General features: G+C 37.5%; 1 protein-coding gene across 9 annotated transcripts in view; it reads right to left on the bottom strand.

The window, feature by feature from the left end:
* The window catches only part of GRIA4 (glutamate ionotropic receptor AMPA type subunit 4), a 224,400-nt gene that overhangs the window by 136,158 nt on the left and 71,342 nt on the right, over nt 1-16,900 (bottom strand). For all 9 annotated transcript variants that reach the window (XR_013946757.1, XM_080580695.1, XM_080580698.1 and 6 more), the window contains exon 3: nt 13,313-13,552. Coding sequence is in view for 8 of the 9 variants with exons in the window: in XM_080580695.1 (XP_080436821.1) it covers nt 13,313-13,552 (240 nt within the window). In the remaining variant the exon portion in view is untranslated. The remainder of the gene's footprint in view (nt 1-13,312; nt 13,553-16,900) is intronic.

The raw sequence follows: 16,900 nt of genomic DNA on the forward strand, positions 1-16,900 counted from the left end.
AAATACAAACTGCTGAAAATAAGGGTATGTATCTGAGCTCTTATTCTGGACAAGTGAACTAATAGCTGAAATTAGACCTGCCCCAGTATTAAGACCTCTCACAAGGATGTGAGGATTCATAAATCCTGAATGAGGACTGATTATGGATCAGAAAAGTTATATAGTGATAAATGTTTAAATACAGTAGCCTGATTCCCTGGTAGTTCAGGATGCAGTCAGTAGGTTATGCTAATCTTGTCTACCTGAGTATCTGACCCTACAAACTGCTCCTCACTGTTTTTGGTGAATCCACTTATTTAAATGCACTTTCTACTCTCATTTCCTAGCACTATTTTATCTTCAAAAGAAATTGAAATATTGATTAAAATATTGTACCTAGTTTTGGCCAGCTTGGATTTGGTGCCAACTGTGGATTTAACAAAACTGCATCACTTTCCACTAAAATAAATAAATACATAAAATAACAGTGCCTGTGGATATGATTTATTGTTTCAGATACTTTGTGTAGATTATGCCTGTAATCTGCAAAGTGAAATGGACACTTCATACCAGCAATATTTTCCAGTGATCCCTAATCTCATTAGGCATTCTAAGTACATCCAGAAGAGTAGTGTAAATAAAATACACTGTTTTCTGATGAGCTTTGATGAGCAGATGTTCCGGGTTTTTGTTGATTCATGTCTGGGATGTTTTTAAAAGTTTTCTGCTTGTATTCAATTTCCTGTTGAAGGAATTCAGAATGACCCAGATGAAAAGAGACAATTGTGACTGTGTCTGCCTGGATGCCACCCAGGCCAGCAGCTGTGCGGTGGCTACCGCAACGTGCCTGACTTGCGGGAGGAGAAATTATGTAATTTGGCTTTTAAACTACTTGTGAATTCAGCTCTTAGCACAGACAAAATACTGCACCTCTATGCATTTCCTATTACCACTCTTGTCTGGTAGCTTGGAAGTGCATTTGAGGATACAAGAGATAATGCAGTTCGTGAACCTCTCTTTTTGCTGTTTGGTGATACATGCATGTGAATTCCATCCACATTTTTAGCGGCAATAATGAAAGTAAAGCAAAACTTGAATTAATTCTTTTTCTAAACTGATTTAAAATAAAAACAAGTCCATATATTTTTTTTTTCTTTTTCATTTCATTCAAACTGGAGTGCTAGTCCTTTGAGATATACCGATAGCTATTTGTTTATCCTGGAAACAGAGCTGCAGTTTTTCCTCCATGGCAGGCAAAGACAGACACTTATTTTAAGTTTCCTGTTACACTTTTAAAAAAAATATTTCAAGCTAAAAACCTTAGCCTGTGACAATTGTGAACAGTAGAAACAGAAATAGAAGCCAATAGGATGCTCTAGGATGCTCAAATAATGCACCAGTGCTGAAAATGAATCAGGCTTACTGGGAAATGAAGTAGAAGAAGATGTAGAAAAGAAACCCAATGCAAAGTGATCAAAGACAAAAAGAAATGAGGAATCAAGCAAATAAATCTGGGAAAATATGTGAAAGTTTAAAATACAGAGAGCAATGAAGCAGATACTAAGGTGATTCATGAGATAACACAGCTGAAGGTAATTAAACCTCCCTGCACCAGTGGAAATGTGAGGAACAAAATAGATAAACTGAGTTTTGGGAGGCCCTATCAAGCAGAGTTTATGAAGTTAAAGAAGATAAAGTTGGTGCAGCACTATACACAGCCCATGACTCCAACATGGGATTAGGGACCCAAAACTGGTCTAACCCTAATTCTGGTCCAGAGGAGAAAGAAAGTTCATCTTCTCACAACTTGGTATGAAACCATTCTCGTGCAAAGCACAACCTAAAAGATATATACAACACCGTACTGATCTTCTAAAAGTTTTTTGAAATAAACACTTCAGAGAAAGGCAGTTCTTTTCCCAGTAAAACAACTATTTTAGAGAATTAGCTATGAGATTTTTCCCCAGACATGATTTCTTTGAAAAGTAAACTTCAGAATACTTGTCATAGGAGAAAACTGGTATAGATGAATTTCCTGTTCGAAACAGTTTTTGAAATAAAACATGGAGGATGTTGAGACATACTAGCTAAACATTGTAAAAGAAGTTTGGTTTCAAAGCAATGCTTAATGAAAATGAAAATACAAATTAGACAAAAAAAAAAGAAAAGAAAAATTAAAATTACTGCTAGAAGACTTTTCAGTAGTATGAGCTGCGCTTCTAAGACAGGAAGCTTTTCAAGACTTAAATGATTTTAAATATTCTGCATCCAGACAAAGCCAGGAAATATAACTATTATTGTGCATATATAAGCACACACATACTTGTTTGCACATATACAAACTTATAAAATGCCATCTATCTCATCAACACACACAAAAAGAAGACAACCAACAGTAACTGATAGGTCTGTGCTTGGAATAGTCATTTGTGTTTGAGGGTCAGGTTCATGACCTCCTTTATATTACCGAATCTAAACTATATAGTTTGGCAAAGTAGGCATATGTAACTCCAGTAGCTGAAGTTTGTTAAGAGTATTTTGAGTAATCAGATCTATTTGAAACTACCTATCCCATTAAATAGGGTATTTTGTTTTTAACATGAAGAAAATATGGGAATACACAAATATATTAAGCCTTTGTTTTATCAAATTTACTTAGAAAGCAAACTGTCTTTTCCACTTGATTTCGTTAGTACAAATCAAATGATTTCATAACAGAAATCTACGTTTCTGTTAGGATGAACTTATTTGAATAAACTCACTTAAAAGTACTGCTTATTATCTTTACATGTCCAGCTTTTGTAAAGTGTAACTACACTGGCTATTTTTTATTTAGTTTTCTTACTCTGAACTGTCTACAGAGAAAAATTAGCTCCAATAGTTTTTGTGAAATAAGTGTCTATACAGGACCTTCCAGAGTAACAGCTGTCCCATGTTGAGCAGGGCTCTCCATTAGGAGACGGAAGATCTAGAATACAGGCCCTTACTCCCCAGATAGTTTCTTTTTACCAAACGACAGATTAACATAAGATGCCTATTTGTTCCAGGGATCTAGACTAGCAACCACAGTTTTGTATTCCCAACTTCTCTTTCCTGGCACTTTTGTCATTTATTATGCCCAGATCTTCAAAACTACCCTAAATGTTGGCCATTTGCAATCCAAGTCAAACTGGAAGAAAATACATGTCCTTTGTCCACAGGAAAACTTCCTGCAGCATCCAGGTGTGCATTAATATTAAAACCCAACAAGGCGGTGGTACAAAGAAAGATTTTGAGTCCTTACAACTGAAGGACCCTTTGGTAACTCTCTTTTTAATTGCAAAATGCTAAACATCTCAAACATTCACTGCAGTTTTGGTAACAGAAGCATCTGTTAATGCTATTATCTGTAAATACTAGTGCAGGAAATTCCCTGTGCAGAGGCAGAAATAGCATCTGTAGTACTGTGATAAGTAGTCAATCTTAAAAGGATCTCTACACTTCCGCCTCTCCTTTCGGAACTGAGCAAAGACAAATTATTTGTAAAAATATGTATGTAGATAGGATTCAGCTGCAATTAATGAGGGAAATGCCTTTTTACAGGCAAAATGTATCTCAAAATAGTGAAAATCTGAATGCACTGGAATATACATTCTTCACAGGAGCAGATAATGTAATTCTAAAATTACAGACTGCATAGATGATACAATAACAGATTAATCAGCTGAATTAAGAATGTCCAGGTCCAGATATAAACATACAGATTTACTTCACAATATACTCTAATGCTGAATTACCTTTGCTTCCTCCTGCAGTGCCCTAGAAGTCACTTGTACTACATAAGGGATAACTGTATCACAAAATATGCCATGGAGGGAGAGATCATTAAGAACTGGTCTAATACAATTTAATTATTTTTTTAAAAAATACCAGCAAAAAGTAATAGAATCATATGTTTTGGTATTTGTAAGTCTATGCTGTAGGGCTATTTGTAAATATATATTTTGTTCATTTATTATTTTTTTTAAAGGCCTGCTTTATACTGTATTAAAACTTGGAACATTCATCCACACATAGATAATGTTCTCAAAAAACAAGCTAATTTTTCTAACTAAAAATGCATTTAGAAACAAATTGGCACGAGTATTTGTTTTACATTCAGTATTAAATTGGCACTATGTCTGGTCTCTGGCAGCATCGACTATACTCCCCTTTGTTTGCTACCACTCTGTGCTCCAGCACTGAAGCCAACACCTGTGGCCATATAAAAGGCTATGTACAGCAGCTGTGGGACTCAGATGTCCGCACTGAAGTAAATTTCTGAAGCATAAGCATTTGGATGTGTAGCTGGCTTCCTCGTCTGAGTCTTTTCAAGGTCTTCTTTAGAGGTCTGCATTGCTGGTTGTCGTATCTATCAACTGTCTGCACTACTAATACTGACCAATGTGTAGTGGAAACATAGGACAGCCTCATACTTAGAAATGATGCTCTTGGCTATGCTGATGTAAGGTTGCTGCAGTCCCTTCACTAAAGACAGTTTTTTTGCAGATTTTTGACAATGGTGATATCACTGATATATATCTATGTAACAAAAGGCAGAGTAGCAAGAAAGCTAAATAATCAGTAAATCACAACATTAATTTCTACTTAAAGCATTGTTTTCTGGAGGGAGTTTATTTAATCTATGGAAAAAGTAAATAAAAATCCTATTAGTACGCATATAAATTACCCATTCTTATATAGTATGAAATAATCACAGAATTAATTTTTACAGCATACAGATCCCAACATACAATTTGCAGTGCATTTATTTATGACTTATCTATATGGAGCAAATGAAAAAAAATGCTTCTCAGAACAATGTCTACTAATATATTCAGGTACAGCATGTACTCAGAAATGTGCTGAGCCACAACAGTACTCATAAGTCGTAGGAGTTAACTTTTCTTTTCAGAGAATAAGTGGAAGCATATATTCAGAATTACATTGTTCTGCTTTCAAGTAAAATACAGAATGTGTGTGTAACAAACAGCTGAAAATGACATGTTTCCATGTAAATGAAAGTGTTACATTAACAGGTAACAACAAATTAACTGTTTGTGCCAGGTTCTGGAGATGCAATTGCTCTGAAATTATTAGAACAACCCATTGGAAATAGAAATGCTATTTACTTTAGGATGTTGGAATAGGAAAGCATACAGAAGCCAGAGACATATAGCTGTGGACACAAGACACAAAGCAAATTCTTTCTATCAGGAAGATAATGGGCAGCCCTTTATTTAATGTTTCCTGACTGATATATTTCTATGGTGTTTTCACATTAGGTTATACTGCATATTCTGAGTGTTTAGCTAGATGACCAAAGCACGCTGATGCAGCTAAGTTTGATCCACATCTTATATGGAATAGCAAAGTCAGGGTACTCATCTGTACACCTAATGATCTTTTTTTTTTTATTTATTTCTATATATTTATTTTCTGTATTACCACCTTTGCTGAATGTTCAAGAACTTTAATCAACAAGAGGAGTACTTTTATTTAATGAAGCCCTTGGAAGATTTTCCAATGTATTGAATTCTGAGTTCATTACTAGATTTCAATGCTGTTTTATCATTATTGCTTCTCTTTGGTGGTAAGACAAGGGAAAGATGGAAAGTCATAGTATTTTTACTGATGCAGATGCATCTCTGTTTCATGTGTACACTTACTACCTATATTTTCAAGTTGTTATCAGCTGCTGAGAAGATAACGACAAGCTGGCATGTTGCTGGTATAATTACGAATGAGCTAACACTGGCAAAACTAAATATTTACAAACCAGTTATCACTGGATGAGGCAGATTGGTCTATTCCATTAGAAACATGGTATTACTGAGTATAGACAGATGCAGATCATATGAAGGGGCTGACAAACTTACTGCAGTGTTCTTTATTCACTGATATTTTATAAACTTTTTCTCTACATTCCATGTATCATTTCAGATCAGCCTGCACAAAATTACAACATGACTTTGGTAAGCAACAAACACAGTGGTACTTGGATCCTAATACGTATGACACGATCCACTGCCCATCTAGATGCCCATTTTGATGATGACAAATGGCTTCTTTAACACATCTGGTGAGGATTCTTTTTCTGTTCACCTACAGCATAAGTGAAAACTTATTCCCTGGCATGTATTAGGGCTACTGAAATCTCCAAACCAGTTTGACCATTGGACCTGATTTGATGAAATTACTCTGAAATATGTAAAAAGCTGACATGCTGAGAACACTGATGATCTTGATCTCAGCAATTGTAAAGACATAAAATACCAAAAATTTTAAACCTACAGACCAGATGTCAGAGTAGTCAATAAAATGTCGGTAAAATACAAGTAGTAATAAAAGCAATGAGACCAGTTATCTAATGCTGTTTGTTTTCTGAAAGACATCATTTCAATATTTTTTCAATGCCATGACATCTCTGCTCTTTGTTTCACAAAAGTTTGGTAAATAATTGCACACTGCAGATAAGAAACTTTTATTTTCAGGTAGTGGACACAGTCATGAGCTTCTGTTTCTCTTTTATTCTTGGACATTTTGTCAAAGGTTGGCAGAATGAAAAACGCCTGTTGTGGGAAACCTTGCAAACTCTTCTTGGTGAACATCATGAAAGAAAGGACCCAAAACCAAGCAGACCACTGCAAGTGAAGAAAGTCAGGTTGCTAACTTAATCTTCCCTATGAACCAGTATGTAATTGCTGTTTCTCAGGCTTACCTAAACACCCTGACATTCTAGCAGTTTAAGGCAAGAATGCTATAGGTCTAGGCTCAACAGTGTTATGCAGAACACAATCAGTAATTAAACAGCACTTAGTGGCAAAACCTTTTTCTTGGCAGTACTGTGTTGCATGTTCATCTTCAATTTGTTGTTTATTAGCAGCACTTGGTCTTTTGAACTTATTTCACTAATAAGAGTCTCTATTCAGTATTTTTATGCGGATAAATACACAGGTTGTATTTCTAGATTGTTACTGGCTTCAGCAGTCTAGCTCTTTCAATTGAGCTAAATATTGAAGTAACTTTCCAGCTTGCTATAATATTATTTCTCTTTTTCATTATTAAGACATTGACAAATTTGTTCAGAAGCACAGTAAAAATATCAACTAAAGCTTGATGTAGGGCCAATTCTTGCAGTTTCTGAATGCTCAGCGAACAATAACTCAACTTATTGAGTGCCATATTATAATTATAGTTCTTCGACCTGATTTTACAGTGTTTTTGTCTTAAGTCACTTAGAATGTTTTTGATCTGATTTTTGAATAACGGAACATACTAAATGTTTTACAAAGGTTATATATATAATTGAATAGCAATAATATATTATTGAAAGTTGCTCCATAGTAAAAAATTAAGTTATCTTAATTTTTCACAGTACTTAATTTCAAGTACTGTGAAGAAACCATTCCCAGTTTTCTGAAGAAATCATGAAAATTACATAAATATAAATCCTGAGGGGACCTAAGAGATCATCTGATGCAGGATGTAGTAAAGCAGATCACCACTGCAGATATTTTTTAATCTCTTCCTTAAAACCTCCAATGGTAAGAATTCCCACAATCTCCTCGGTATATTATAGTGCTTATCTGACCTTGCTGAAACACTTTTCTTATTAACACCCTAAATCTGCCTTCCTGCAAAATAATTCTAATTCTTTCCTTGATCTCAGTGGGTACAAAAAAGAACTGGTCTTTGCTCCTCAACAGAGCTTCTCTCCGAGAATGATCTCAGTTCTTTAAGATTATTTTTTTTTTTCCCCCCCACAGGTCATGCTTTTAATTTCTTATTTTTTTTTTCATATTACTCCTCTCCTCTGGACTCTTGAAATTTATGTATGTGATATCTATATGTGGTCAACAGTAACAACAGTGTCATTCCAGCAACGGATGCCTGATCCTTGCTCCATGCTCATACCAAATGCCTTTGATGCAGCCAGGAACAGTACCTAGTGTTTTCAGATGCCAAGGAAAAATGGTGGGACACAGTACTGCCAGCATCACATCCTCTGTGTGCCTTATTCACTCGATTCCATTCCACTTCCTCAGCTAGCAGATATTTTTTATCTTTGCTGTTGAAGTGTGAAACCCAACACCTCAGCCAGCTGAGAGGGAGCAACATCCAGCTTCCATTTCCCATATGCAATTTTTTTTTTCCCCAAATCTCAATATAATATCGACTTTCTTGGAAACAGTACAACAGTATTGAATTGCATTATTTTTAAGGCTCTCCACCACTCCTGAAATATTTCTCATACTAGTGCCAAGCTAGTTATTCTGCACTTTGTACCTTCGGTTCTTCCCTCCTAAATTTAACCTTTGCACAGCCTTTATCATACTTCACCTCCTTGATCTAGCAAGATCACTTTCAACTTATCTTGCATCACTCTGTTTAACTCACTGAGGCTGGGCATCCACAAAAGCTGTTCTCCTCAACTTCACACTGGACGTTCACTAGACTAGAGCAAAGACAAATTCCTCGCACCTCATCTGAGAACTACTCTTAGTTTTAACATGTGTCATTAGCAACTATTTGAGGGTATGGTTTCTTAATTTTCCAGACACCAGGCTATAGTTGCCTTTCTGTTTTCTGTTTCAGGCATGAGGCATCATCACAGGAGGTACAAAGTTACACCAGACCTACCACTTACTGCTGTGACAGCTACTCTGCCAAGGGAGAAAATTAGATTAGCCTGATAAACTGATTATTAATAACCAATTCCAAAATCTCTCTCAAAGTAAAGAGGGAGAGCTATACATTTCCTATACCTTTCTTTACCTTCTCCAGACATCTGAGACCTCACCAATCGTCCACAAGTGCTCAAAAGATAAAAGCTTGCATTTTGCTACTCTAAGTAGCATAGGATTAATTTGAACAGGCCATCAGCACTTGTGTAACTCTTCTGCCAGGTTTAGATTTTCATAAAATAAAATGGCTTCAACTTTAAAGGAGTTCCTATAAAAACACTATCCAGAAATGTAGGGAAATTAAATTCATCTTGTGCACACTGAGCTGATTTTTCTCACCTGCAAACATGACTGAGTTGGTTTAATGAACACTATGTAATTAAAAGGAACAAAGAAAAAAATAACACAACACGGTACATAAACAGCTCACATGCAATGCCTAATTTCCAGAGGAGAACTATAACTATTTTACAGTCCTTGCCTCTGCTGAGCCAACTGCTAGGCCAGCTGGTGGCTCTCCCCCTCCTGCTCTTTAGTCACAGTCAGGGACTGACAACTCTTGCTGGGAAACAGGGCTGGACTCAAATGGCTGCTTTACTTGGTGAAAGCACCTCCCAGCTCAACAACTGTAGTCCTCCCTGGTGTCCCCTGCAGCCCCACAGCCCCTCTGACTGTCTCCACCACGGGCTCCCTTAGCTCTGGGTAACACCTGCAATTTTATCAGCAACTGCTGCCATCCCAGCTCTCAGCTGCATAAAGCATGGACAGCTAACACAAGCTTAAACAGCTTCTCACACCTCACACAAACTTCTCCAACTTTCTTCTGTGGCTTTAGGCTCCAACTTTTGCTTTCTGATGCTAGAAATTATTGTCAACAACTAGCAAAACACCACCCTAGGCACACCTCTGCCCCGTCAAAAATGCCACAGTGATTTACAGATGCACATTCCCACTTGATTGTCTGCCTCTTTATAAAACAAATACCTCTCAATCACAATGAAAGAACATATATAAACCAAATGTTCTACTGGTCTGCCCATTTGGTCCTTTCATTTATCTTCCTTTATGATGACATCAAGTATCAACCGAGCACTTTACCTCTGTGGGACTTCCCTTTTCCTCTGGGTATCTCAGGAAGGCACGGCTTTCATTTTGGGCCTTCCTTGCTATGTGTTGTGTAATTTGTGTGAGTGTTCTTCAGCCTGCTCTTTCCCTGTTCTGTCTGTGTTCCTGGCACCTTGCTGTTAATAGTAATTGCTGTTTACATTAATTGTATTAAGCACCAGGTCATAATTAAATCTTTTTATGGAAGGAGGGTAGGAGAAAGAAGGATGTATTGAAACCAAAGGGCCTTTGAGGTTTTAACCTCCTCCTTACTTGCTCACCTTCCCTGTTAAGTAACGAGTTGCATTTTCTGTCATCAGGTCTGATGTTTTTTGCAAAGCCTGTAATGTCCCCTGCTAGTTACAATTCATTTTGTAGCCTTGTCATTCTTCCCACTATCTGCATTCTGACACAGGACAGTGATTTTCCAGACGACAAGACTGAAAGAATGTCAGAAAAGGAGATTTAACATACTGGCTGAAGCCACCATCTCACTGGAGTTTGTGAGCACCAAGACAACTCCACGGCATAAACCCAGGTGTGGTATGTGGCAATGACTTGGAGAGCTGCAGCAGAAGTGCATTCCTGACCTGAACTAAAATGCTTAACATAGACACCCCTGGTAGCAAAAAGACTGGGGTTCTACAGGGAGTTGAGTGTCTGTCCAGAGATAAACAGAGTGATACAGCAGAGAACCCACCTTAATACCTGAAATTAAATGTTCATCCCTTAAGAGCAAGCAGCAACTGAGCTGCATGCAAGAGAAGCAAGAAGCAAGTCGGATGAAAACACTGGGAAAGCAGGTCTGAGAACAACACCTCTAAATGCTGTCCTCTTCCTAAACAGCTACTATGTCTGGCTGGAATTTATACTTATTGTTTACCTTCCTGCATAAGAATTTATTTATAGTTTTCTGGTTAAGCTGCAAAGAACAATTTGCAGGCCCGGTGTCAAAAACAAAAGGCAAAGTGATTCCTGTTCCTACAGTTTGGTTGGATGGAGCTTCTCAGAGAGATAGGGAAGTGTCTGGCATGGACTGGAAGCATCTTTAGCAAAAATCTAGACATGACTAAGTTCCAGCCTCACTGACAGAGATCCTATGTAACTCAACATCAATATATATATAAATATATATATATTTCTGATTACACTGAATCAAAAGATGATATTTTTTCCTTTATTTTTATTTTTATTTTTATTTTTTTTCTTATCATATCTGAGCTCTGCATTCAAAATTTCTGTTGTGGAATGGTAGTGAAAATTATTCATCAAGGATATATCTTTACAGTCATCCTACTACTTAAAGGTACATCAAATCTTATTTTCTCCTGCATTAAATAGAGTCACAAGACCTATTCAGATTTTAAGAGATGATCCAGTGTAGCACTCCTTGCATCCAGCTGGCAAGTGTCATCTCTTTATCAAAGACACACCAATGTGTTCAGAGTTGCTGAGTTCAGTGCCATAGGAATCATTTATTAACCATACTGTTATAGATGATGTTCTGTAACTGCCCTTGGTGTGATATTGCATGCTTAAAAATGATGTCTCAATCTAATTAAGCATGTGAATTTAGATGAGAAAGGTGACTGCAGGTTGTGCACTTCTTCTCCTGACAAATTGTTGAACTTGTAGGATCACATCTGTAATTGCGTGCTTGTTTTCTTGCTCCTCATTACTGTTTTGAGTAAGAACGCTTTTAAATTCACTGTGTTTTTCTCTTCTCAGTTATAGAATCACAGAATCACATTATGGTTTGGGTTGGAAGGGACCTTAAAGGTTATCTGATTCCAACCCCCATGCCATGGGCAGGGACACCTTCCACCAGACCAGGTTGCTCAAAGCCCCATCCAACCTGGCCTTCAACACCTCCAGGGATGGGGCATCCACAATTTCTCTGGGCAACCTGTTCCAGTGCCTCACCACCCTCATAATAAAGAATTTATTCCTCATATCTAATCTAAATCTCCCCTCTTGTAGTTTAAAGTTGTTACTCCTTGTCCTATCACTTCCTCACAGAGTCCCTCCCCAGCTTTCCTGTAGGCCCCCTTCAGGTACTGGAAGGCCGCTCTAAGGTCTCCCCGGAGCCTTCTCTTCTCCAGGATGAACAACCCCAACTCCCTCATCTTGTCTTCACAGGAGAGGTGCTCCATCCATCTCTTTGATCATCCTCGCGGCCCTTCTCTGGACTTGTTCTAGTATGTTACCTAGTGTGTTCTATAATGCTTCCCAGAGCTCCCTTGTTGGTCCAGCAAACATAAAAAAAATATCTTTTTTTTTTTAAACAAACAAACAAACAAAAAAACACCAACAATTATGGAACAATGCAAACCCTTTCATTTTGGCACATTAATCATTTTTATTTAAATTCAGGTATTTAGGCAGTTTATCAAGCAAAATTCTCACTAAAATGTAGTGCTTGTATATACAATAAAATTGACTTCTACAGCCATACTCAAATAATTAAACAGATTTAGTTAGGTCAGTAAAATTCCCTATTTCTACTGCAGAATAATTACACTGGAATAAAGCCACTTCAATTTAGAATAGCCTGTCCACATGGGGAGCTATATTGAAACAGCTGTAGTAAAATAATTTTTTGACTACAGCTATGCCACTCACTTTTCCCCTGAAAATAAGCCATCGACGTAAAAATCTTGCCTCTTTCACAGAAGCTCAGCCATGTTGGCTAAATACTCTTCCATACTCAAAATGCTTTGCCAACAAATGAATGCACAACATGGAGAATGTGAGATTTTACTTCACAATCCTACAGTAAGTGGTGAGGTGCAGTGATGCACTTGCAGTTTTCTACCACTTAAAAGGTTCTGAGATGCTCTGGGATGTGGAATGGAAGATGTGAACAGGAAATGTGGCCTTTTGTAATGCACCATGAATTTTATAAAAGCAAGGTCAATTGCAGAGGTAACTCCACGTGAAAGGAGCAGTGGACAGAGATGGCTACTGCGTCATCCTCTCCTGCTGCTGCCATGTAGATACATCTCCTACCTTCAATTCTCTGCTGCAGCCTGAGGGCCTCACATTCAGTGAGCCTCTACCTTGACCTCCCAAAGCTTGAAAGACCGAATGAGCTCACATCTCAGCTTATACAAGTGCAGGTGCAGCAAAAACGTGGCTGGTCCTCTCAACTCCTTTGTACTGCTGTCACTTAAGAAGTGAGCTGAAAAGTGAACTGATCTGTACAAATCTGCTTATTGAACTGTTTGTTTCACTAACATTAATTAAAATGTTTTAGCATTCATGACTTAAAATGCAGGCTTCTACTGGTCAATTGCATCCTATTTGCATCCAATATTTGTAGTATTTGCAGTATATTCCAGTATTTCCAGTATTTGCAGGCTAACAAATTCTTCCTTCAGCCACAGAGCTACTCAGTCGAAGGTATTTCAACTCAAAGGCTCTTTAAAATTTGACTCCTCAGTCTCTCAATACCATATAAAAATGTACAGTTTTTGCAAAAATCAATCGAACTAAAAAGATAATAAAGCTGGGTTGCAACTCACCTCGATCTGTGTCATACAGGAAGACAAAGCGATTCCATTCATAGTGATCCAGCAAGCTCAAGAGGGCTCCTCGCAGAGATGGCCGCAGCTGCAGCACAAACTGACTCTCACCTTCGGTGGGGAAACTTGGCGTGATGAGGGAGATGTGCAAGGCGCTGCAGAATGAGGTCAAGGTATGTACTGATCTCTTATCATATAGTCCAAAAATGGCAAAAACTCCTCTAGAATACTGGGAGCAAACTGGAAGGAAAAAAACAAAAAAAAAAACAGAGTTCACCTAGTGACAAAATCTGTAAATACATACTTACACATTTCAACATCCCCAACTCCATAAATTGAATATTTCCATTTCTGCCTGTATAGTTAACTTCAGTATTTACATGTGTTTCATTCTGGAAACCAATAAATAGCTAAATAACATTTTGTCACTTCTGGGTCCTAGTCACAGAACATTACATTATCTATCTATATATATTTAATTCTAAAATAAAATACAAACTAAATATCATGTATTTTTGCATGCCAGTGAAAAGTCAGTGTATGCTGTTTTAGCCATAGCTCTGTACATTAATAGGGCTTGATCATTTCCATTATTTCAAGCAGAAAATTGTTCACATTTCAAAATAAGTAATTGACCTCACGAGTGAAATCTGGACATTTTGAATTCTGGCAATATGGATCTTTCATTCCCATTTAAGCACAGAGCCCTTGTGCTGCATTAAGACTACTACACACACTGAATAACAACCTATTTCATGAATAATTTCCTTGACTTTTAAGAGAACAGCTGAAGGAAAATGTAGTAAGTCAATGTGACCAGGCTACTGCCCCAAACCCTTTATTTCTACTCTGTGTCAACCTCAGAACCAGAAAACAAATGACCTGAATATATATTCTGAGTTTTGATTTGCTCTTGGGCTCATTTAAGACGTAGAGAAAGACTTCTATTGATTTCAGCAGATTGGATAAGGGCTTTACTTATCTATGCACATAAAAACAGACACGAGGGTATTTTCCTGAGTAAATACTGCCTTTCTAGCAACTCATAAATGGCCCGGTGAAAAGCATCCCGTTTATTTGAAAGCACAAAACAACTTACTAGAAACTCTGTGATAATTAACAGTAGTACCTACCCCATAATCATGGTAAATGAAGAAAGCAAAAGTCATTTCAGTGGTCATCATATACTTTTCCTAAGCATGTATTTCCTATGCTCTCCTGTTCCACATCCCTCCCTCCTGCCAACTTGTTCCTACATATGCACAGAACCAGGGAAAACCTAAGTCATGCCCTTTTAACTAGATGACATCTATGAAGAATACAGTTGGACCAGATGATCTTGGAGGTCTTTTCCAACCTTAATGCTTCTATGATTCTATAAGAGGCCTCCTCTCTTCTAGTCTGAAGGTCACAGTTACCCTGCAAGATCATCACAGTCATGGAACCACGTACACACTTAGCAAATGGAAGTATTCAAAAACAGTTCATCTTTAATTGTTTCATGTTACATCATAAAAAGCAAACATAGAACTTGTACATTTTTCTCCTTAGACTTGGACAATTCATCCAGTTCTGATGCCAGAACTGGAACAAGTCACTGGAAGGCAGTTCTGGGATTTTATGTGCTGTCCCAGTGTTTCAGCCCTCAACCTAAAGATTTTCATAGACAGATTATATATAAGTAATTTTAAAGGTTAAAAAGCTTTCTTCCTTCTCCTAAGTTCCCCTTCAATATGTTGATACACAGCTCTTAAAACCCTCTTAGTGTTTGCTTTGCTGGACCACACTGCATACATTCTCCATACATTCTCCCAGACCCATCAGATGACTGTCTCTCCATTCCCCTAATCATTCCCTGAAGTGCTGTTCTGTGTTTTCTCAGTTTCATCTTGTCTGTCTTGAACTCAGTTGACCAACCTGCTTAGAATTTCAATTGAAGGCTTTCTACTTCTTTCTACACTTACCCATCTCTACTGTAAAATACTTTTGCTGACATATCCTAAGATCACATTTTTTTTTCTTTTTTTCTAAATTTACATTCTCAGTGATGGCTGACAATCATCTCAGAATCAAAATTCTGCTCTCTCTTCCTCCTGGGTCATTTCCAAAAGATGACTTTCTGCTTATAGTATAATATTTTTATTAGTCACCAATGTACAACTTTCCAGTATGTCACGTCTATTACTGTACTACTCAAAATTATTTACTTCCACAGTTATTTTCTCAGTCTGCTCTGAATTTCTAGAGATTTCTGTATTTACCTCACCAGCAAATTGTATCATGGTACTATGACTTTTTAACCCCATGTCTGTTATAAAATCAGTTTCATAGTACCTTTCCACCACCAAGCTTCTCCAGCCTATTACCTCCTCTTCTAACTGCATTTGTTGCAAACTTCCCCTTAGCTGGTTTCATGCCTACCTCTCTAAACTCTTCTTTTTGCCTCTATTTTCATAAATCACTTCCCTTAGGAGCACGCTTCTTTTACTTCATTCTCTCGGCAAAAGGAAGATATTGATTAATCTCATACTTTCTATCGTAGTAATTTCTGGTTGCATTTTATCCCAGTTTTTGTTTATAGCTGTACTTTAAAGTTTTCTTTCTATCAAAATTTGTTCCATTGCTTCGCAGACTATTGATGTTAGCTGCTAGGTCCATGGCTGATGGGTTCTATGTCCACTTTTAAAAATAAATATGTTTATGTGAGGTGGTTTCCCTATTCCCATTAGCCATCACAACTCTTCTTTTAAGGTCAGCATCCTTCCTTACTGAAAATCAGTATCTATTAGTTTTAAGTCCATATCCAGATTTTCATGATTTTCCAATCCATTATCAATATGTAACAGACTCAATTATTTTCCTATTTCCTGCCTTTGAATTTATAGATAAAAATGACATTCTGTAGTTGTTTTAACACCCTTTGCAAGTCTCAGTTTTCATTGACAGCACTAACATAAGGTTTGATTTCTGCAGTAAATGTCCTCTATACCTCCTGATTTCTTATTGTATACCTTTTAAAGTATTTGTTTCGTCTGTCTTTCTTGTATAATCATTCATTCAGTTCTGTTGTCACATCATGCATGTTACTTTCTCCTGCGAAAGGATTTTTCAGTGTTTTACAACTCTTTCTGTGAGGAAATCTGATATCTGTGTGGGGTTGCAGGGCTTTGATCTCATTGCAATTACAGATCGTGGGATAGCTTGCATGACAGAACGATGTCATGGGCGGCTACATGCTTTTTTAGGAAAGACAGGCCAGAAAGTCGATGTAGTAAAGTTGCTCTTTATGTGAGAGAGCACCTGGAATGTATGGAGCTCTGCCTAGGGGTGGATGATGAGCGAATGGAGAGCTTATGAGTAAGGATAAAAGGGCAGGCTAACATGGGTGACACTGCTGTGGATGTTTACTACAGGCCACCTGATCAGGAAGAGGAAGTTGATGAGACCTTCTATAGACAGCTGGAAGTAGCTTCACAGTCACGCACCCTGGTTCTGCTGGTGGTCTTCAACCACCCAGACAACTGCTAGAAAGACAACACAGCTAGGCACAAACAGTCCAAGCGGTTGCTGCAGAGCATTGACAATAAC

Source organism: Anser brachyrhynchus, assembly GCF_964034855.1.
Source record: "Anser brachyrhynchus genome assembly, chromosome: 1".
NCBI classification, from domain to species: domain Eukaryota; kingdom Metazoa; phylum Chordata; class Aves; order Anseriformes; family Anatidae; genus Anser; species Anser brachyrhynchus.